Raw genomic sequence first — 24,763 nt, 5'->3', positions numbered from 1 at the left:
ACATTTTACGACATTTTGTTCGATTATACCGCAAACAAGACAGGAAGCAAATTAGGGACTTTTTGCTTTTTGACAGAATGATACATTTTTATTTTTAAACTGCTTTGAAGCAGATTTGCAATATGTCTTTGCCAAAACTTAAAGAAGAATTTCCACTACATATGAGTGTATGGAACAATAATTATAACGAACTAGAAAATGAGTTAGAAAGTAAACTGGTACGTGCAAACCGATTCCCTGAGAAAAGCTTATATTCTCGAGTGAGTTATGGTCGTTTCGTCCCACTACCAGTTCGAGCCAGTGATATTACTGTTGAAAAAGGGTAGCGTTTCGTCCCACTGATAAAATATAGCCGGGTTGGTGTGAATAATACCGTATAGGTGTGAATGAAAACGGGAAACTTTTGCACCTGTGATGGTCACCTCTGTGCCATGTAAAAACAACATTGTTTAATTTCAAGATTATTTATTCAGGTTAAATGTATTCTGCATGCGTTTTTTCATAATTGAAGATTGAATTTAAATATAATAAATTTAATTAAATGTATTTCAGTCATAATTATTTATTGCTATAAGCTAGTAACAACAATCGCACGTCATGTAATATATTGTTGTTATTATTATTATAATGTTTAATTAATTTATTTCAATTTATAATAAAAAATAATTATTATGAGTTTTTTGTGAATTGTTATCGGGATTACTTAAACGATAATATTTTTAATAATAATAAACACAAATGTATATACCTCTTCAGCCTGTGTCTTCAACTGTTCGAAGGCAGGAACGATGTGTTCGCACTGCAAATACGGCAAGGACATCAATTTCCTCAACAAATTAAAGATAGTTAATAAGTTTACTAATTGACCATTAAAGGCCTGGGTTGCTAATTAATTGTTTGCACTTCGCTAATATATCAGTGGAATAAATAGTTTGCGGGTTGCTAGTAAAACATAAGCTTTTCTAAAAGTAAATGACCAACGTTTTAGTATTTCTTTATTGAAAATAACTTGTATTATTGTTCATTCATGCTTTCTTCTTATTTTTAAATGTAATATATATATATATATATATATATATATATATATATATATATATATATATATATATATATATATATATATATACATGATGCATAAAATAAAACACTTCATGTTTTATATTTATTAGACATAATGCACATGGTGCCTAAAATCAACTTGATGTTTTATATTTATTGAACATACATGTAATGCACATGGTGCATAAAATAACAACGACAGCGTTTTATGTTATTAATTTATTGAACATAATGCACTATGCAAACATATTATAATAATAATAATCACATAATCGGCAAAACATGCTTTTGGCAAAAAAATATATCATAAATACATATACACGGATGAATGTAAATAACTGAAACTACACAAAAACGGTAAAATAAACAAGAAAATATTATTATAAATGTTAACACTATTTTAATTTGCTACATCAATATTCACCCCATTATGATTCACACCTATACAGTATTATTCACACCATCCTAGCTATTATTCACACCATCCTGGCTATATCTTATCAGTGGGACGAAACGACCAATCCCTCCCTACACAAATATCAGTGGCTCGAACTGGTAGTGGGACGAAACGACCATCACCCTCTCGAGTCACCTGTTTCGGTCGATGTAACAAATAATCGAAAATATTTTAGATTTAATACAATAAAGTCGGTAAAATAGAAAATATGCTCATGAAGACTAATTTACAGTCCATCAATTCATATATTGAGATCGTTCAAGTGCTTCCCCTTTTTCCATAACACCAAGATTCTGCCATGAAAACATACGAGGAAAGTTGTGCACTGCGTCACCTGTTTCGGTCGATTGACTCCAGACCTTAATATTTCGGCGAGGGTTGTCATAACAGTTAGATTAAAATAGTAATGACTGTAGCAGGCCTCGGCATATTCGGAACTATCAAAAACGTAGTTTCTGTATGTTGATGGTATTTTTGTAAAAAGAGCAAAAAAAAGTAAGAGCAAAAATGATCAAAATGTCGATGGTAATCAATTCAGATCAAAATCTGTACTTGTTATGTCCTCATTTTTTGATAAACACTGCGAGTAGCCTTCGATGTTGACATTTGCTATATATACACAAAACGATGACGTCATATGTCACTTGGATAGAGCACACGTGCAATAAATCTACCATCAACCAAAATAGGTGACCGACCAAAACAAGTGACTGGACGATACAATTAATTAATACTGTATAATTGGCTATTAAAGGGACTTAATCGCAGCTCGTATAAATGACAATACCTATAAATATTGTACAATCATGCTCAAAATACATCTTCATTAATTAATTATCATCATTTGAAATTAATAAAATTATAAGACATTAACAGAAAGACACAATTGAATGATCTGGAATGATTGTTTTTTTCCCCGTTCAATTCTGTTACAACACATGTTCTTCTTATATCAACTTATATAAAAAATAATAGAGTATACATAGTCCATATAAACGTACTCCATAATGCAGTGCTCCAGCTAGGATTTGAAAGGGGCATTGGGGGGTTTTGTCAAAAAGGCACTTTCGACACTCAGTATTTTGTGAAAAGGGCACTTTTGAGCGAGCCGGCATTTCTGGAATGCTTCCTGTTGCATGTTAATTTTTAGTTTATTTATAATAATTGTTACAATATATTATTCCCATTATTATTAATCCCCTAGGGAGGGCAGGGCAGAGGTTCGGGAAGGCAGGGCGGGGTGCCCTTTAATTTAGGCCTAGCTGGAGCACTGATAATGCACCCCTTCATAAACACAATGACAGTTTTGTGCACAGATGTCAGTGCTCCAGCTAGCATTTGAAAAGGGCAGGGGGGCTATTTTGTCAAAAGGGCACTTTCGACGCGCAGTATTTTGTGAAAAGGGCACTTTCGAGCGCGCGGCCGTTTCTGGAATGCTTCCTGTTGCATGTTAATTTTTAGTTTATTTATAATAATTGTGAGAATATATTATTATGCCCCCCCCCCCTTCGAAGAAGAGGGGGTATATTGCTTTGCTCATGTCGGTAGGTCGGTCGGTATGTCCACCAGGTGTCGGTACGTCCGTCCACCAGGTGGTTTCCGGATGATAACTCAAGAACGCTTGGGCCTAGGATCATGAAACTTCATAGGTACATTGATCATGACTCGCAGATGACCCCTATTGATTTTGAGGTCACTAGGTCAAAGGTCAAGGTCACGGTGATTCGAAATAGTAAAATGGTTTTTGAATGATAATTTAAGAATGCATACGCGGCCAACAGGGCACACTCTGAACAATATTACTGAAGCAACTGGTCTGTAATCCTAAATCTATAATTATCAGTCCAATGAAACATCATCCTTTTAGTAAAATACAGTGGATCAGTAAAAATATTATCAGAATATGAGATTTTTTGTATATTTTGTATATTAAATATTGTGTTAATGTTTATTTTGTTGATTAATATAAATATAAGCAGGACAGGGGAGGTAATACACTACAGGGGAAACAAATGCAATAAGTTTAAATTTATTGTTACAGATTTGCCTCCCTTGTAATATAATTAAATTTTACCAAATGTAAGGCTAACAGCATTTTTGAAATGCATACTACTACTACTACTACTACTACAACAACTACTACTACTGCTGCTGCTGCTGCTGCTGCTGCTGCTACTACTACTACTACTTCTACTACTACTACTACTACTACTACTACTACTACTATTACTACTACTACTACTACTACTACTACTACTACTACTACTGCTACTTCTACTGCTACTACTACTACTACTACTACTACTACTACTACTACTACTACTACTACTACTACTACTACTACTACTACTACTACTACTACTACTACTACTACTACTACTACTACTACTTCTACTACTACTACTACTACTACTACTACTACTACTACTACTACTACTACTACTACTACTTCTAATACTACTTCTTCCACTTCTACTACTACTACTACTATTTTTACATTTTACTTTAATTCTGATATACATAATGTTTTATTTTGATTGTGTAGGAAGTTGTAAGGGTTCGAACACATGATATCGATAAGTTTATACATAATGTTAGTTATCGTTAGTATTAATCATTATTAAAATCTAATTGATCAGGTACCGTATAACGGCGCAACCTTTCGACTGACTTTATGTAGCTAGCCTACGTAGTGTTGGAATTTATGTCTTGAATCTGAATAGATGTACAATTTGTGTAAGTGGTTACATATTAAAAAATAAGTGTACACAAATACAAGCATGCTGTTATTTTACAGAGAAGAATTTCAAACAAGAAAGAAACATGATGTTTGATGAACTAGTGCATAGATGGATAATATGTTTGAAGTAGATCAATTCAAAATTCATGTTGATAAGACTTTAAGTTGGGGACATTTTGGTATTTAATATTTATCAACCACAGGATACTGCATCTAATTAATTCATTTAATTATATAATTTAAGTTCAACACTCCACTAGCAAATATCATGCTGGATACTCATGTTGATAGTCCTGTGAAGTTGTTTATTAAAAAATTTGTTTTTTAACTTACTGATTAGTAACATGGTTACCCGTTATGTATATTATGTGAACATTTGTTATGTGAATTACAAAGGTGAAGTTGGTATTTGGTGTATAAATTAATGTTTTTAACCAGGTTTTTAACCAGGTTTTCCGAAGGAAAAAACTGGTTATTAGATTGGCGAATGCGGGCGGGCTGGCGGGCGGGCGGAACAAGCTTGTCCGGGCCATAACTATGTCGTTCATTGTCAGATTTTAAAATCATTTGGCACATTTGTTCACCATCATTGGACTGTGTGTCGCGCGAAATAATTACGTCGATATCTCCAAGGTCAAGGTCACACTTTGAGTTCAAAGGTCAAAAATGGCCATGAATGAGCTTGTCCTGGCCATAACTATGTCATTCATTGTGAGATTTTAAAATCATTTGGCACATTTGTTCACCATCATGGTACGGTGTGTCGCACGAAAGAATCACGTCAATATCTCCAATGTCAAGGTCGCCACGACTAAAAATAGATTTTTTTAAAAAACAAACTTACAAAGGGGGTTAATTTTGTTTGTTCATTTCAAAAGTTCAGTTTGAGTTTTCTCCCTTTATCAGATTTTTTTTTCACAATGAAAACCTGGTTTTGTGACAATTTTGTCCATTGTTTTCCATGAAATGTCCTTGCAAGAAAAGTTTGGGCTAAATCATGACAGTACTAAATATAAATGTATACAGCAGCTTATCATTCTATTATTATAAATTGACAATAATTCTATAGAGTTTATGTGGCATACTATTAATGCTATTTTAACTTGTTAGTGAATAGGGGAGATACATTTTCAAGAATAAACAATATAATTATGCCCCCCTTCGAAGAAGAGGGGGTATATTGCTTTGCACATGTCGGTCGATCTGTCGGTCGGTCCACCAGGTGGTTTCCGGATGATAACTCAAGAACGCTTGAGCCTAGGATCATGAAACTTCATAGGTACATTGATCATGACTTGCAAATGACCCCTATTGATTTTGAGGTCACTAGGTCAAAGGTCAAGGTCACGGTGACCCGAAATAGTAAAATGGTTTCCGGATGATAACTCAAGAACGCTTAGGCCTAGGATCATGAAACTTCATAGGTAGATTGATCATGACTCGCAGATGACCCCTATTGATTTTCAGGTCACTAGGTCAAGGTCACAGTGATTCTAAATAGTAAAATGGTTTCCAGATGATAACTCAAGAACGCTTAGGCCTAGGATCATGAAACTTGATAGGTAGATTGATCATGACTCACAGATGACCTCTATTGATTTTCAGCTCACTAGGTCAAAGGTCAAGGTCACGTTGACCGGAAATAGTAAAATGGTTTCCGGATGATAACTCAAGAACGCTCATGCCTAGGATCATGAATTTTCATAGGTACATTGATCATGACTAGCAGATGACCCCTATTGATTTTCAGGTCACTAGGTCAAAGGTCAAGGTCACGGTGACCCGAAATGGTAAAATGGTTTCCGGATGATAACTCAAGAACGCTTATGCCTAGGATCATGAAACTTGATAGGTAGATTGATCATGACTCGCAGTTGACCCCTATTGATTTTCAGGTCACTATATCAAAGGTCACGGTGACCCGAAATAGTAAAATGGTTTCCGGATGGTGACTCAAGAAAGCTAATGGCTACGATCATGAAACTTCATAGGTACATTGATCATGACTCGCAGATGACCCCTATTGATTTTCAGGTCACTAGGTCAAAGGTCAAGGTCACAGTGACAAAAAACATATTTACAAAATGGCTGTCACTACAACTGAGAGCCCATATGGGGGGCATGCATGTTTAACAAACAGCCTTTGTTCCCATTATTATTAATCCATTGAAATATAATGTCTACAATGAGGATTAAAGTAATTACAATATAATAAGAAATTTATTAATTATCATATGTAAAAAAAAAAAAAAATTTTTTTTTTTAAAGGGCAGGGGGGGACCTAGGAAGGGCAGGGCGGAGGTTCGGGAGGGCAGGGCGGGGCGCCCTTCAATTTAGGCCTAGCTGGAGCACTGGATTTTGTGCGCATTACTTAACAGATTCTGTTAAATGCCAATTAAGGAAAGCAATGAATAAATTTGAAAAACACATTCAATTTCCCTGGAAGGCAGCCTACGGACATTATCCTTTACATGCAACATATTAAACATGATGATATTTTAACACACTTTTCTTACTGACATCTTCATTTTGAAATTTAGAACAGTGTAAATATTCGACGACTGTTAGACATCGTAATCGACTCGGTTACATCAGAAATCACAATGTACAAAAGATTGGTGTACTGCGACCTTATTGATAGCGACTCTTTTTGTTTGCAACATTACACTAACAGTTCTTAATATGATAGTAGAGCGTGCGAAAGAATAACAAAGTATATTAAAATCAATTATTTCTTGCTTTTAGGGTACAATTTGCCTAAGTTTGTGCTTTAGACCAGCGTTCGACACTAATGGGTGTCGAGACTCCTTAAAATGAGATTCGGACTCCTTGTTTTTGCGTCAGAGGAGTTCATCGGACTCCTTTAAAATCATCTTTGAATTTTAAAAAAATCAGTTGATTTCCTTATTTGTTTCGCAAGATCAGAATGTTCGAACTTTTGTGGATCCGAAAAATGTGCCACAAAACATTATGCTTGAACACATGGACAAAAACAAAAGAATCCAAAATTATTTATTTTGGTTCCCTGTCACTGTCCGTGCGTGTAGTAATAGTAACTATGAAACGTTTTTTTTCACTGATTTTTTTGCTGTAGTAAATTAGCTTCGCCAAACAGTTTCTCATTACTATAAAAATCATCACAATACCCAATTTTTTTTACACATTGTACATTTTATGGCCCCAAGGTACAAAAGATCGGACTGGCTGTCAAATTAATCATTCGAGCGTGAATGAAGCGTGTCACTATCAATCAATGATTTCAGTGGTTTATTGCAGTTTGTAGGCATCGTCATACCAACCACACTAATCGGTTCCTACGGTGTACTCCTCAACGATAAAATCGTGGCAAGTTACTTAAGAGACTGATGATGGCATAGGGTGTAATCCCCATGGAAATTGTGATTTGCATGCAAAATATTGTCTAAACATGTTTTCATGGTGTAAAAACCCAATGAAGAAATTACAATAAAATTAGAATTATATTGCGTTTCCCAATTTCCAGGTTCTTGGAAATACACAAACGTATTAAAAAGAATATATGTAAAGCATTGAGAAATATAGGGTTGTTACACCCTTACTATGTGATTTAGTAACTATGACACTAACAAAACAGAAGGCTCCTAGAATGTTTTTTAACCCTAATGTCGAGGTTAAACATACAATCATAATGCATAATAGAAAATTGTATATGTTGAAATAGTACAGTGATTAAGTTATTAACTTAAATATTACTAGAATGCGTTAAATATTTTACAATGTGATATAACAAATATTGAACAGCAGTCACTTACAACTTCGGTCTTAAAATAATTAAACAATAAAAATTTAACATTTCATTGATTGTGTTAATGGCCGAAAATATGATATAAAAAAAGTGTCTTAATTGTTGGACTCCTTGAAATCTGAAATCTGTCCGGACTCCTACATTTCAAAAGTAAGGAGTCCTTGGACTCCTTACTCAGATTAGTTGGTGTCGAACACTGTAGACAGGTAAATGTTGATTAGTTTTTGCAGTATCAGTGTTCCTTAGCCTTTGCAGTGGTGATAACATTTTGCACTTTTGGACAATAGACGGCTTAGCATACTGTTGGGTTATAAAGCTGGGAGTTGAATTATTGCAACTACAAGTATACAATGACTGTATTAGTATAAACATAATTACAGATTTCAACAATAACAACTTACCAATAACTTTGAACTTGCTATCCTCTAATTTTAATATAGTTTTCACATAGGCTTCTCTTCAGCTCAAATTTATTTATGGTGGGCAATTAAAATAAAAAATATATAACTTGGAAACCCCAATTAGAATATCTTAGAAAAAAGCAATATTGTATTTTAAATGATGACGTTTGAGGGAGTATTATCTTGCCCATAAATTTTAAAATACAGAGCCGTCTAACGCGGGTACGGCCATGTTACAACATTTTACTATGACATGTTTCTATTCTGTAAAATAACTATTCAAAATCATAAAATACTCTCTCAATTCCTTAAAAAAAATAATATGGAACTGAGCAAAATTTTGTGAATGACATTGTATTTTGTTATACAAGAGAACTTACTTTCCTGTAGATCAGCCATTTACCAGGTATTTTTGTTTATAACACAGAGGGAAAAAACTTGTTAACAATCAGCAAGGGAACTAAGATGTCATGGGGCAGATATTTGGCATTTTTATGTCCCCCCACTATAGTAGTGGGGGACATATTGTTTTTGCCCTGTCTGTTGGTCTGTTGGTCTGTCTGTTGGTCTGTTGGTCTGTTGGTCTGTCTGTTTGCGCCAACTTTAACATTTTGCAATGAATTTGCTATATTGAAGATAGCAACTTCATATTTGGCATGCATGTGTATCTCGTGAAGCTGCACATTTTGAGTGGTGAAAGGTCAAGGTCAAGGTCATCCTTCAAGGTCAGAGGTCAAATATATGTGGCCAAAATCGCTCATTTTATGAATACTTTTGCAATATTGATGATAGCAACTTGATATTTGGCATGCATGTGTATCTCATGGAGCTGCACATTTTGAGTGGTGAAAGGTCAAGGTCATCCTTCAAGGTCAGAGGTCAAATAAATGTGGCCCTAATCGCTTATTTTATAAATACTTTTGCAATATTGAAGATAGCAACTTGATATTTGGCATGCATGTGCATGTCATGGAGCTGCACATTTTGAGTGGTGAAAAGTCAAGGTCAAGGTCATCCTTCAAGGTCAGAGATCAAATATATGTGGCCCAAATTGCTTATTTTATGAATACTTTTGCAATATTGAAGATAGCAACTTGATGATTGGCATGCATGTGTATCTCATGGAGCTGCACATTTTGAGTGGTGAAAGGTCAAGGTCAAGGTCATCCTTCACAATGTCAAGGTCATCCTACAAGGTCAAACATCATATAGGGGGACATTGTGTTTCACAAACACATCTTGTTCAGATTACATTAATACGTTGTACCAACCGATAGGCAGTACTCACAATACATTCATAAATGAATCTGTATCTTTAGTATAATGGTTCATGAATAGAATTTTGCTCACTAACTTAAAGTGCTCTTCTTTGTTTTTTTAAATCAGATTATCTGTGACAAAATGTTGGAATATTGTCAATTTGACAATTGTGAAGTTGAGAAGTCCTTTTAGGAGAACAAGCATTCAATCCTGTAAATTTCTTAATTATGCTTGCAAATTTGTAAAGAGTATTCACTCAAGTACCTCTCTTACCTGGAATGTTGAATAGTTTCTTTTTTCATATCCCTATGAACCGTCTTCACACCAAATTAACTTGTATAAATTCATGCCCATATTTATACCCTTGAATGAATAAGTGATCAATTGCGTCGTTCATCTGTGAAAACCTGAAAGATATAGATCTCTTAAATTTACTTTTTTTTTATCTAACTTTTATTCCAGGAATCATATTTACTTCTGTAAGTTGGTTTTCAACAAACTGATTCAGTCCAAGAAATACAGATAAAAAATCTGAGGACAAGACAGATTATATAATTTTTCTTTGTTTGCAAAAATGTTTTGTTTCATTCGATACACAGCGTACAGTACATACACCCTCCTACTAATGTAGGCGTTATAAATAATTCAATTTCACTGACTGTCAAACTCACCATATTCGCCCTTTAAGTTTGAACAATGGATATGTTTCATGGCTCTTAGGCAGTATAGGTTTAAACATGGGTGATCCATGATGAGTGTCACTTTAGATTGATAATTGGAGTGTTAACATTTAGTGTCTTCGCTTAACTTATTTGTCTCTGTAGTGTACTTCACGTCTATCAAATACAAACTGTAACATTCGAAGGCCAGTGAATAGAGTTTCATTGTGACCCTTAGAGTGTTGAAATTACTGTTTATGTAATAATCTACAATATGTTGCTAATATACTTGTCATAAGAATAATGGTCTCCAAAATAACCTATAATTTATGCATATAAACTTCACTGCTTGCTTGCTGATCAAAAATGATCACACTTTGTTAAGTTTCCAAATAATGAAAGTAAGTACTAAAAATATTTAGAAACATGTAAAGCTAATGTTGTGTTCTCTTTTCTATATTTTTATGATAGTTCGACATTGAAAAGTTAGATCCACGTGGTCGAACTCCACTGCACTTGGCTGTTTCTCTGGGTCACATTGAGAGTGCTCGAGTGCTTCTGGAGCATGGAGCGGATGCTAATGCTGAAAACAAAGGATACTGGTCAGGTAGTGCATATTTAGTATTTTCTGGCCTGAACAGTCAGAACTTAACTGATTTTGTATGTTTGAGAAAACATCATTTGAACAAAAAGCTTGACTATTTTACGGCTACTTGCAGCCCATACATAGTGTTCAAAGGAAAGATAATTTAGTTTAAACCTATTTATTTTAGCTCCATTGAATTTAAAGTACTTACTACTTATATGAAACGCTCTCGAGTCCATTTCCTGGGCCTATAACCAGTACTTGGTGTCTTTGGGGGAGATCTAGAGAACGCTCCCCGAGTGGGGATTGAACCTGTGTCCTCCCAGTGGCTAAGCAGACACCATATCCATTACAACACCACGACCTCGAAATATAATTCCTGAATATTATTCTTTGAATTTTGCAGCTTAACTTCTGCAAATACATGTATGCAATTGATTCAAAATGATCGAAAACTGTACCAGGTGTTTGGCAAACGAAGCCCAAATTCTAAAGTGACTGTTTGACACCAAGAAATATGTTCATACAGCTTATGATTCCATTGCACCATTTGTCACGGCAGTGCTACACGAAGCAACAGCAGCAGGTGACCCAGAGCTCCTACAGCTGATACTGAAAAACAGAGATCATCAGAGGGCTTCACAGCGCTCCCTTGGCGTTCCAGAATTACTACGGAAACTGAAAGATGTACGCATATATGAGTCATGTTCTGAGAAAACTGGGCATAATGCATGTGCGTAAAGTGTCGCATAGGCTAATCAGGGATGACACTTTCCACATAAATTGGATTTTTGCTAAGAAGAGACTTCATTTGAACGAAAAATGTCATAAATGCGGAAAGTGTTGTTTTTATGACATTTATTGTTTAAATGAAGCACAGGCTAATCTGGTACGACACTTTAAGCACATGCATTATGCCCAGTTTTCTCAGAACACGAATCATATGATTATAAATTCAATTTATTTCCTTTTTTTAATTGAAATGTTCTTCTTAACGCATTTTATTAAACGCTATGTTACCATAACAGCGAATGTGCAGACTTGATCCTGTGCTGTTCTGATTCAAATAAATTCTAAATGACGGTTATAAATAAAATATTGAATTGTTATAACTATGTTTAATAAACAGTACTTTGTACATGTATCTTAAAACTTCACATATCTTTCAGTCTCCAGATTTCTATGTTGAAATGAAATGGGAATTCTCAAGTTGGGGTAAGTATTTATGTCTCCTACTGGTGAAACCAGAGGGGACTTATGGTTTGCGCTCTGTCTGTCAGTCAGTCTGTCAGTCGGTCTGTCACACTTTTCTGGATCCTGCGATAACTTTAAAAGTTCTTCATATTTTTTCATGAAACTTGAAACATGTATAGATGGCAATATGAAGATTATGCACGTCATTTCATTTTGTTGCTACGTTAAGAATTCTGGTTACTATGGCAACAAATAAAAAAATATTTAAAAAATTCTGACAATGGTGGAGTTTCTCTGATAGGAGATCATATTGCTTGGCAATCTCTTGTTGTTTCATGTTTTTATTCCACCTGAGCTTTAAAGTGCCCAAGATGATCTATTGGGATCAACCTGTGTTTAAAATATATAAAAAAATCTGACAATGGTGGAGTTTCACTGGTAGGGGACCATATTGCTTGGCACCATTGTGTGGTGTCTGGTGTGGGTAGTAAACATTAAGCTCATTACCTCTCTAGAGGCCGCAATGTTCATTCAATCTTGATGAAATTCTGTCAGGATGTTTATCTGGACAATATCTAGACTGATTAAGAATCTGGGTCACGGGTGTTGAAAACTAGGTCACTAAATCTTTAAAAATCTTGTTATCACTTAAGATGTCACATTTATTACTCAAACTTGGTCAGAATGTTTATTTTGATGATACATGCAATCAGGCTGGTTAAAAATCTGGGTCACATGCTTCTGAAAACTAGGTCACCAGGTCAAAACATTATAATGTATATTTTGACTAAATATACATCTTTTCACCTGCTATCTAACTCAATTTAAATCACATCATTATGAAACTTTGCAAATATTTTTGTAGGAATAATAAGCACTTCAGAATTATGGCTCTTCAACTATAAAAAATGGCAGAATAAAGCTTTACACCATTCTTACACACAGGGTTTAAATCAGATCATCATAAAACTTAGTGATCATGTTTGTGGGGGTGTAATCTTCACCAAGTTTTAAAACCAGCCTTATCACTAGCGTCATATTTATCCCTTTCCCACTTAGAAGCAAAGTGAAAATGGCTATATGCAAACAGCGTAAAACCGGAAAAGCCTGCGAGTAACTCGCAGTCTGTTCAGGTTTTATGCTGTTTGCTGCTCATCAGTATCTTCGGTTTAGAGAAGCCTTAAAAACTTGAATCTAGTAAGAAATGTCTTCATTTAAATACAGTTTAACTTTTTGAAGGGACTACAAATGCGTGAAATTATGTATCTTAGTGGTAAAAGGTTAATTATGGTCCTATAATTAGACAATTTGGTAAATTAACCTAGTCACCCTTTAAATCAGATCTGATCATCATCAAACTTTTCACATATCGTTTGTTTTGATTAAATCTCAGTCAAGAATAATAACCGGCCAATTGTCAGAAGCACTATTGAAATATGACCTTTAAATAATCCGCAATTTCCCACTCATATATTGTCTGCTTTCTAACTTAAGATGAATAAAAATTATTAACAACCATATTTTGTGGCAATCTGGCATTCCTGTTTTCCAGTGCCCTTGGTTTCAAGAATGTGCCCCAGTGATACATATCGAGTCTACAAGTCAGGTAAGTGGAAAAAAACAATTACTCTGTGTCTGTACTTATCTATTATGAATAAGTTTTATGATTTTAAAGTATATATGAATAAAATATTGTAGTTTATGCCCCCAAAGGATGCGTATAGTAATCCTTATCTGTTCTTCTGTCTGTAATTCTGTTCATCAGTCTGTCATGCATCCTGTGTATTGGAAGTATTTTAAGGTTTCAAATGAAACTTTATTTTGTAAAAGTGAGGTTTAATGGAAAGTAAAAACTGGTAGTGCAAAAACCATAACTCTTTGCAGAAAGTACTAAATTATGGCCCTTCAGGCGATTTTCTGGTGCAGAGAATTACCCTATATGTATTGTAGGTATGTGAATGAAACATGGCACATTTAAAAAGAAAAATGAAATAAAATGCATGCTAGAGAAATTTGAGAGGTATTACAGAATACAAGAACCCCAATTATCTTGTTTATAATAGTATTTTTGGAATTAAAACCTTTTGCTTAATTGTCTTACCAGAACTCTTTCTTTGATATTAATGAAGATATTGTCTTCTGTGTAATTTTCATGTTCAAAACCTAACTATTAGGATAACATTGATTTTAATTGAAATGGGACTTGTTTCTTTGTCACTTAAAGTTAAATATATTCTTAAATATTTCTTTAAAAATTAGAGCCAATTTTATTATTTTATGTTTGTGTCATGAATTTTAATTATTTCAGGTTCCAGCGTGCGAATAGACACAACTTTGCTTGGCTTTGATAACACCACTTGGCAAAGAGGCAGCCGTAGCTATGTTTTTAAGGGCATGGGTAAAAGGAATTGTATTCTTTCTTTTATTATGTGATAATTTTTTGATACTCAAAGACACTCATAGTTATGTACTGTAAAACATTTTAAACTGTAACTATAAGAATTATGAAGTGTTTCTCTTCATTTCATAATTTTATTGTTTGTTTGGATTATAATGCCTGATATATGTGTAAATCATCAGTGTATTATTTTTCAGACATATTATGATGTGAAGAAAAATGCTGTTTAATTATTACTGATAATTCTTATGCAGATACAGTGCTGTCAGGCTTACCCGTTGATTCATATTGTATCAGGTAACTCTGCGACTATGATGGAAATAGATCATGACCAGAGGCAGGTGTTCTCAGAGAGCATGCAGTTGGAGGAGGAGCCCCCAGACATCGAGCACATGGCTCCCTCCCAGGAAGCAATAGCAGCACGCCTCACCTCTCCTGTGATGACAACATATCTGGACACAGAGAAAATAGCCTTCGAAAGGTGTGCCTTTTTGTGGAGCTTGTAGTTTGTATCTCAATGTAAAATGTTAAGATACCAATGTTTAGATGGTGCTTACATTTTTCCTTTATACTTTGCTGTTAAAGGGGCCTTTTCACACATTGGTAAATTGACAACATTTTAAAAAGTTGTTTCAGATTCGCAAATTTTCGTTTTAGTTATGATACTTGTGAGAAAACAGTAATACTGAACATTTACTATGCTCTAAAATAGCTAATATATGCATTGTTTGACAATTTAAAAACCTGAAAGTTATAAAGCGTTGCAAGGCGAAACGATTGAATAATTTTGAGAGTTCTGTTGTTGTCGTTATATTTTGTGGAAATCGAGGATTCCGTATATAATGTTATGTATAAAACACTTTCTACATTGTGTGAGCGCGGATAGCCGAGTGGTTTAATGGTTTATACTTTTACTCCAGGGATCAGTGGTTCGAACCCAGTTGTGGGTTACTTGTTTTTTTTTAAATTTTATTCTCGATTTTTCACTGGAGCTTTTTATTTCCAATGTTAACAATTATCAATATAAAGCATTTAATGACAAACTTCAAAACATGCAAAAATCTCTGAAAAGGCCCCTTTAACAGGAAAGACTTTATCAATGTTGGTCCTATTATTATGAATATTAAAATAGTAACAACAAGTGGAAAACAAACAACAGCTAATTAAATAAAGCACATATTTTTCGAAGAAAAGGGGGTAAATAGTTTTCGCACTGTCCGTCAGTCTGTCACACTTTTCGTGTCCGCACTCTAATTTAAATAGTTTTCATCTTATCTTTACCAAACTTGGTCAGAAGTTGTATCTAGACAATATCTAGGTCAAGTTCGAATATGGTTCATGCCTGGTTAAAAACTAGGTCACTATGTGCATTTCAAGGATTTAGTATTTAGGTTTCGAAAAATGCTCATAACTTCTATCAAAGCGTTTATAGGGGGCATATGTCATCCTATGGTGACAGCTCTTGTTAAAAGCTTCATTTAAGTCCAGTTTGATTTCTCATAATTATGTGTTTAAATGAACATCAAACCATACAATAAAAGTGCTTTTGTGTTACATCCAGTCTAAGAATTGTTTTGATTTTGTTTAACAGGAGCAAATCTGGAATTTGGGGTTGGCGGAGTGATAAAACAGAAACAGTTAATGGCAGAGAAGCCAAGGTACATATTTTACTTCTTTACCAATTTATTAAATAATCTTGATTTTCACATCTTCTGTTCATTTTTTTTGGTAGTAATTATCAGTAACTTCCTCTTTAATTCAGTTGTGTTAATATTTAGTATACAATAATAATTGTACGTAGGCATCAGCATTAAAGGAACTTTTGAAAAAGTAATTCATTGTGTCTCCTATGTTACAAAGCATTATTTCATTAATTCCTTTAACAAGGCTCATGATGTTATATTTCAGCAGACTCGTTTTATGAAGCGACATGATGCAGTATACTGTAGGATAGATATTTTATTAAATGAATGTATCTGATCATTTTGATTGAATTCATTTCTCTTGGTGCACAGGTATTTAGCGCCTCAAATGTAGAGCTAATCACAAAGACTCGAGTGGAACATCTGCCAGAGGCAGATCGCGAGAAATGTCGCAAGAACAAGACACCAATAGAATCATTCCTAGGTGTAGCAGAGGAGCACAGCAAAACACAAGGAGCATTCAATGGGGTGAGAACAATCATTTCATGCAGAATACATGTATAATCCATGTCCCAAGGTTTTACCTTGATTTTAACCCTTTACCACTTAGAAGTTAGACACGTATCTTTTCGTAGTCCCTTATAAAATTAAATTAAATTAAAAACCTTTCTTTTTAGATTCAAGTTTTAAAGCCTTCATTTCCTACAATAAGATACTAATAAGCAGCAAACAGCATAAAACCTGAACAGACTGGGAGTTACTCGCAGGCTGTTCTGGTTTTATGCTGTTTGCACATAGCCATTTTCACTTGGCTTCTGAGTGGGAAAGGGTTAATCAATTTTTTATGTCATTTCAAGGTCCCCTGTTGTTTAGGCAATTAGTGACTTACTTTCAATAATGGACTGCTGGATGTTTCCATATTTTAGCTCACCTGAGTACAACATGCTCAGGTAGAGCTTTTGTGATGACCTTTTGCTAATTGTGTGGAAATATTTTCATTAAAAGTATACCGTAATTACACCCGTTTAGCCCAAATAATTATTTTTCATGACTTTGTTATACGTGTTTTCATCCATAATTAATGACTCTAATTTTTTAGACAGTATATTTTACAGCGCTATTTTTTTCTGCCCTGGTTTTTGCTTATCTTGGTATCCTTTGATCATGGAGTTTTACAACCAGATTAAGGTCATAAAACCTGGCATATGAATGCCCTGAGGGCTGTTGACCATTACAATTGTGTTATTTTGTAGATTACCATGTAAACGAGTAATAAACAATGGTTCCACCCAACAGCATTTGAAATGATATCTTATTCAGGAGGCAGTATGGTTGTTTGTTTATAACGTTTTTTTATATACCATTTCAGGTAAGAGATGGCAAATAGCTTCACTTGTTTGCTTGTTTTAAGTAGAGAAAGAAGAATCAAAACAATAAAATTATTGCACATAAATGTTTTGGTATTGTTTCAATGTAATAATTGGGGAAAAAAACGTAATATAACTGTCTCTAAATTTTTGGACAATTTTTTTTTTTTTAATTCTTATATCTTTATTTTTAGACCCAATTTTTTTTAAATGTCTGAAAACTACGACCTTTCCTGTGTGGTAGATTAAAAAAAACAACGTCACAGGGATGATTCTAAGGCCTCTTAAACAGTTTTTTTAAAGGTGTTCAGCATCACTGCAAATGTTGGTCATATGACCAAAAACTAGGCTTCTGACACCGCAAGGCTAAGCAGTAATATTTGGTATGTGACTCCAGTGGTCCTCTACAGTGTTTGCTCCAATTACGCCCCTGAAAACAAAACTGGTGGCACCCCTTCTTAAACCCAAGTATTAAACCAGTATATTAATTAAGTATTCTTGGCCTAAAAACCTAAAATTGGGAGTAATTTTCCTTAAAAATTAATCATGTAACTCTTAAGTAAATTCACATGGGCAAAACAAGGAAAGAATCTCTTAAAAATAACAAAATTGTTTACATAAATGTTTTTCAAAGTGCTTGTTCATTACCTTTTATTTATTTTTATTTATCTTTGTTATAAAGTTTTTGAGAAAACTAAATTACCTTTGAGAAGTTAAATTGTGACAAATCATTCAATATGTTCACTATGTTTCAGGATATATCAGCCCAGGCCAATAATCCCTGTTCAATAACCCCACAATATGTTCACTATGTTTCAGGATATATTGGCCTAGGCCAATAATCCCTGTTCAATAACCCCACAATATGTTCACTATGTTTCAGGATATATTGGCCCAAGCCAATAATCCCTGTTCAATAACTCCACAATATGTTCACTATGTTTCAGGATATATCGACCTAGGCCAATAATCCCTGTTCAATAACCCCACAATATGTTCACTATGTTTCAGGATATATTGGCCCAGGCCAAACAATCCCTGTTCAATAAACCCACAATATGTTCACTATGTTTCAGGATATATCGACCCAGGCCAAACAATCCCTGTTCAATAACCCCACAATATGTTCACTATGTTTCAGGATATATCGGCCCAGGCCAACAATCCCTGTTCAATAACCCCACAATATGTTCACTATGTTTCAGGATATATCGGCCCAGGCCAACAATCCCTGTTCAATAACCCCACAATATGTTCACTATGTTTCAGGATATATCGGCCCAGGCCAACAATCCCTGTTCAATAACTCCACAATATGTTCACTATGTTTCAGGATATATCGGCCCAGGCCAACAATCCCTGTTCAATAACCCCACAATATGTTCACTATGTTTCACGATATATCGGCCCAGGCCAACAATCCCTGTTCAATAACCCCACAATATGTTAACTATGTTTCAGGATATATCGGCCCAGGCCAACAATCCCTGTTCAATAACCCCACAATATGTTCAATATGTGTCAGGATATATGCCCTGGCCAACAATCCCTGTTCAATAAACCCACAATATGTTCACTATGTTTCAGGATATATGCCCTGGCCAACAATGCCTGTTCAATAAACCCACAATATGTTCACTATGTTTCAGGATATATCGGCCCAGGCCAACAATCCCTGTTCAATAACCCCACAATATGTTCACTATGTTTCAGGATATATCGGCCCAGGCCAACAATCCCTGTTCAATAACCCCACAATATGTTCACTATGTTTCAGGATATATCTGCCCAGGCCAACAATCCCTGTTCAATAACCCCAGAGGAATACTTCAACTGCATGATTGATCTTGGAGATCGGGACATCGGGAGGCCCCGGGACCAGACCACTAAAACACAGAAGTTCAAGGCATCTTTGTGGCTTTGTGAAACATATCCACTGTCCCTTCAGGAGCAAGTTGTGCCTATCATAGACTTAATGGCAGCCAGTAATGCCCACTTCAAGAAATTGAAAGATTTCATAACACTGCAACTTCCAGCAGGATTTCCAATCAAAATTGGTATGCTTTTATGAGTTGGTTTTATAACTCAAGAAGAAAAATTAAAGTGGGGTAATACTGGAGTTTTTTTTTTTTAGTTTATTGTTCTTTAAGCATGTCTTGTCCTTTCTAAGACTTTTAAAAGTTGATATGCATAAATCGTCTATTACTATTTAGAAAATACTTGAACTTCACTTCTTTCACACTTATGACTGACTTATTTTGAAACCTAAATGTAGACAGTAAACAACATAAACCCACCACTCAACGATTGATAACTGGAAAATATCTGACAAAATTAAAACTGATTTTCAGAAATTCCATTATTCCATGTTCTGACGGCAAAGATTACATTTGGGAACATATTTGCTGTGGACAACCCAGTAGATGGTGTCTCAAACATCCAGGATGCTGGTTACATGTGCTGTAATATAGAGGACAGCTGCTTTGAGTCCCCACCAGGGTATATAGGACTGGGTAAGTGTATTTTTCCCCATTTATAACGGTAAAATGATTCTTATAGATTCCTCCACACTATTGAAGTGTTTGTTTTTAACCAGGTTTTCCGAAGGAAAAAACTGGTTATTAGATTGGCGAATGCGGGCGGGCTGGCGGGCTGGCTGGCTGGCTGGCGGGCTGGCGGAATAAGCTTGTCCGGGCCATAACTATGTCGTTCATTGTCAGATTTTAAAATCATTTGGCACATTTGTTCACCATCATTGGACGGTGTGTCGCGCGAAATAATTACGTCGATATCTCCAAGGTCAAGGTCACACTTTGAGTTCAAAGGTCAAAAATGGCCATAAATGAGCTTGTCCGAGCCATAACTATGTCGTTCATCGTCAGATTTTAAAATCATTTGGCACATTTGTTCACCATCATTGGACGGTGTGTCGCGCGAAATAATTACGTCGATATCTCCAAGGTCAAGGTCACACTTTGAGTTCAAAGGTCAAAAATGGCCTTAAATGAGCTTGTCCTGGCCATAACTATGTCATTCATTGTGAGATTTTAAAATCATTTGGCACATTTGTTCACCATCATGGGACGGTGTGTCCCACGAAAGAATCACGTCAATATCTCCAATGTCAAGGTCGCCACGACTAAAAATAGATTTAAAAAAAAAAAAAAAACTTACAAAGGGGGTTAATTTTTTTTGGTCATTTCAAAAGTTCAGTTTGAGTTTTCTCCCTTTATCAGATTTTTTTTTCACAATGAAAACCTGGTTTTGTGACAATTTTGTCCCTTGTAAAATTTTCCTCAGGTTAAAATTACTAATAGCATTCAGTATAAAATGATGATGCAGTTGTAAAAATGCTAACAATATCCACTTACAGTACACAGGGGTGTGATTTCTCCCCCTTTCAGCTGATATAAATAACTTTGAATGACTAGTTAGTTTAAAATACCTAGAGTTCTTGAGCTGGATCAATTAAAAAAAGGTATTTTAAGCATGTTAGAGGATAGTCTTTTTTCCGCTTAGGTGATACCAAAAAAGCATCCATGGTATACAATTCTGTTAACATTGAGTTTCCAACTGTCAGGCGACGCCCATCATGAGAGGTTGAGGGACGAGGATGATGCATTACTGCAGTTTGCCATACAGCAGAGTCTCATGGAGTCAGGCGTCGACAGTGATCAGGTACTGAGAATCACAACAAGGGAAGGAATTGGTTCCACAGCATAAGGCATTGGGTGTAAGGTGCCAGGGATGAGGGACATCAGAGGATCTGATCAAAGAGACTGGAACAATTCATTAAATTTAAGGACAGTATGCCTGTTGACTGATTGCCACTGTGAAGTTTGTGTTGCAGATAACCCAAATAAAATACTAGAAATATTAACACAGACATTCAATATAAATACAGTTTTGATATTTAATAATCATAAGTTGTAATTGATGGTGTTTGTAACCCAAAATAATGAAATGCTTAGACGTCTTACATCAATAAAACTTCCAACTAAGCTCTGAAGCTTTCATTGCTGTTATCTTTGAACCCTATCAACACAATAACATCACCTGACCACATTTTGACAATGACCTGATTGTGGATTAAGACTTAGTAAATCTGGCTAGAGAATTGATACTGACTGCTTCCAACTCAGGCATGAACGTTAAACGCAGCATCTTGTCTAGAGTAGGCCGTTAGTAAAATATAACATGACATATTCCCAATATAAAGATAATCTCTGAATCAAATTATGGACGATGAAATATGTTTACTAAATTGCAGATTACATTCTATGAAGCATTACAGAGGTCTCGCCCTCGCAGCTCCCGAGCTCAAGAGGAGGAACGACTTCTACAACAGTATGTGAAACAATACCCAGACCTCCGGCACCACTGTCTATTACTTTTCAATATACATACATTTATGAGCCGCTTTTTGAGAAAACTGGGCTTAATGGATGATCTTAAAGTGTCGTCCCAGATTAGCCTGTGCAGTCCGCACAGGTAAATCAGGGACGACACTTTCCGCCTTTATGACAATTTTCGTTTAAATGAAGTCTCTTCTTAGCAAAAATCCAATTTAGGCGGAAAGTGCACATGCATTAAGCCCAGTTTTCTCAGAATATATATATATATATGTGAATACTCTTCAATATGAGAATGAAAACAAGACATTCTTTCTAAATACGAAATGTACAAAATGTAACTTACACTAGGGGACTTTGTTAAGCTCAAAGCTTTAAAGTTTCCTTTACCGTCCGTAAGACGTGAAACCATTCAGAGTCTTCTGCATATTGATACACGTGGAAACACTGGCTTGTGCCTAACCAGTAAAAGGTAACAATATAGATAACATGCCTGTTGTGCATCAACATAATCATGGGTATTATTGCTACTCTTAATGCAAAATAGCAAGGAGTAATTGCTCATTGAAATGTGATGAACAATTGTATTTTTCACGAAGATGTTTAAATAATCCATTAATAAGAACCGCAGTCTGTGATAACTGGGCTTGGTGCATGTGCCTTAAGTGTTATCCCAGATTAGTCTGTGCAGACTGTGCAGGTTTATCAGGAATGACACTTTCAGCTTTTATAGAATATTCAGTTTAAAGGAAGTCCTATCGTAACAAAAATATTGTCTAGATGGAAACTGTCGTCCCAGATTAGCCTGCGCAGACTGCATTAAGCACATGCATTTAGCCCAATTTTTGCGGAAAGTGGCTTGTTACCACGAATGTTGAATGTTCCCCTGCAGAGCCATAGCAGAAAGTATAGCCCTTCAGAGCGGGAAGCCCTTTGTATCCGACCCTATACCTGAATACAGTCCACTAGAGGAGCAGAGCGAAACACAAATCGGCCTAATCGATGACCAGTTGAGAGTTGCTATGGCAATATCTGAGCGGGAAAATGCTGAGGCTGAGAGGCGACGAAAGCAAGAAGAAGAGGAGCTGAACCGAATACTAGAACTGTCTCTGCTTGAAAAATAGTGTGCCAAGCCTGGTGTGATGGAATACTTCCGCAGTTTAATTTATAAGCAAAATCTTGTGAATTGTAAGAAAATGTCTAAACATTATTGTTGGTATTTTTTTTAACCTGTATAAATTGTGCTCACTTGATTTGTTTAAAATTAATGATTACGAAATATCATATAGGAGTCATTGTTAGCTTGTAACTGAATATCAAAATCAATGTTAAATGGATTATGCTTTACCATAGTTGTCTGGTAATCACTTTAACTCTTTCAAAAATTAGCAACATTGTGGCCAAACAATGATATTGCTTATTGCATGTTTTCTGTCTTACAGCTGAGCTAAGTCTGGATGTTGTTTGATATGCATAATGGATAAGGCATGTTACATTGTTATTATAGATATTGTACTTTCCACCGATTACATTTTATGAGTACATGACAGCAAGGTAATGTGTTGTTAGTTTCAATGATTTTTTTTTATTTGATACATTTATTAAAATGTTTTTTTTATAATGATACTCATAGATGTATTTTTCCGTTCCCTGAAATAATAATTGTGCTAGGTAATACAGATGACACTTTTGTTGATACAAAAATGGTGCACTTGTATCTTTCTTTATAAGTGTATTGCTCTGTTTATACGCAGTGGCCATATTGTATGAAAATCTCAAATCCCTAGCCATAATATAATTTTAGTTAAGGTATACTGGTTCATCTAATTATGTGTATTCAAACAATAGTAATTGAAAATGTTTGTCCAAAATTTTACATAACACAAATGGAACTAAATTAATATATTTTTAGGTTCTTTTTTTAAGTGTCAGCAATGTCATGTGAAAGTGATTAATGACAGAACTATCAGGATAAGTTAATAATGACATGATATAAGGACATTTACTACAAACATGAATATTTGTCTTACAGGAACTTGTTCACAGTTTAGAAAAAAATACAATTTCAAAAAATTGTCAAAAAATTCAACTTAAAAAAACTAGTCCCTAGGGTAAGGATGGGCCCATGTTCTTATTTGGTCTCAAAACTCTTTTGAAGTAAAAAACTGTTCAGGAAATAATCTCACTTTAGATGACCTTGTTGGGTGATACATGTGACACTCATTCATGTGATGTTTGTCATTTGTGGTAAGTCTTTTTAAGTGCATGATGAATGACAAGGTTATAGTGTGGACTAGCTCTTACAATGACCTTGAACTCAAGGTAGGAAGACAAGTGATACAACTTGCCTTTGAATGGTTTACACTTGTGCAGACTGCAGTTACAAATCTGTTTTTAGTTATTGCACACTGTTGTGTTTTATTATTTTTTCTTGAACATACCTTATATTCTAAATGAAGTATGAGCTTGAAATGTCATAGGAAGGTATACCTTATTCAGGAGATACGCAGCGCGAAAGAAACAAAACTCGTTTTATTTAAAAATAATTAAATTCAGATACTCACTGTCCACTCAACACCAATTCATTGAATTTTCCAGTGGCATCAAGTTGTGTAAGCAGTGTTCGATGGACATATTTATTGTTTTATGTATTGATTTAATGTGATATTTTGTTGTTATTGATGTAATGTGTAATAAATGTGCACCACTGAAACATTTTCGTATTTTTAATGGTTCTGCTCAAAAGTTTTTCAGTTGCTACTTACTCTGAGCTGTATACTGTATGTACTCATAAAAGTTCAAAGCATTACAGAAGAACTTTATGTTTACATAGATAGCAGCTGCATGACTGAAAACAAAACAT

General features: G+C 34.9%; 1 protein-coding gene across 7 annotated transcripts; it reads left to right on the top strand.

Moving 5' to 3' along the window:
* The first annotated feature begins 20 nt into the window (after nucleotides 1-20).
* LOC127842024 (ankyrin repeat domain-containing protein 13D-like) lies at nucleotides 21-24,613 on the top strand. Of its 7 annotated transcripts, none has more exons than XM_052371349.1 (15): nucleotides 21-218; nucleotides 10,832-10,967; nucleotides 11,509-11,633; nucleotides 12,116-12,161; nucleotides 13,693-13,746; nucleotides 14,449-14,538; nucleotides 14,836-15,019; nucleotides 16,130-16,196; nucleotides 16,554-16,709; nucleotides 19,262-19,276; nucleotides 19,341-19,605; nucleotides 19,900-20,061; nucleotides 21,129-21,226; nucleotides 21,819-21,895; nucleotides 22,793-24,613. In XM_052371349.1, exons 1-15 carry the CDS (start codon nucleotides 123-125, stop codon nucleotides 23,022-23,024), a joined length of 1,803 nt encoding a protein of 600 aa, XP_052227309.1. In that variant the 5' UTR covers nucleotides 21-122; the 3' UTR covers nucleotides 23,025-24,613. The 7 variants fall into 7 exon arrangements, with proteins under 7 accessions (XP_052227309.1, XP_052227316.1, XP_052227323.1 ...); XM_052371356.1 differs by lacking the exon at nucleotides 19,262-19,276 and adding an exon at nucleotides 19,198-19,212; XM_052371363.1 differs by lacking the exon at nucleotides 19,262-19,276 and adding an exon at nucleotides 19,010-19,024.
* The last annotated feature ends 150 nt before the right edge of the window (nucleotides 24,614-24,763 follow it).

The sequence above is a fragment of the Dreissena polymorpha genome, chromosome 1 (genome assembly GCF_020536995.1).
Source record: "Dreissena polymorpha isolate Duluth1 chromosome 1, UMN_Dpol_1.0, whole genome shotgun sequence".
Classification (NCBI taxonomy): Eukaryota; Metazoa; Mollusca; class Bivalvia; order Myida; family Dreissenidae; genus Dreissena; species Dreissena polymorpha.
The sequence above is the reverse complement of the archived record's forward strand: the minus strand, read 5'-3'. Positions and strand labels throughout refer to the sequence as shown.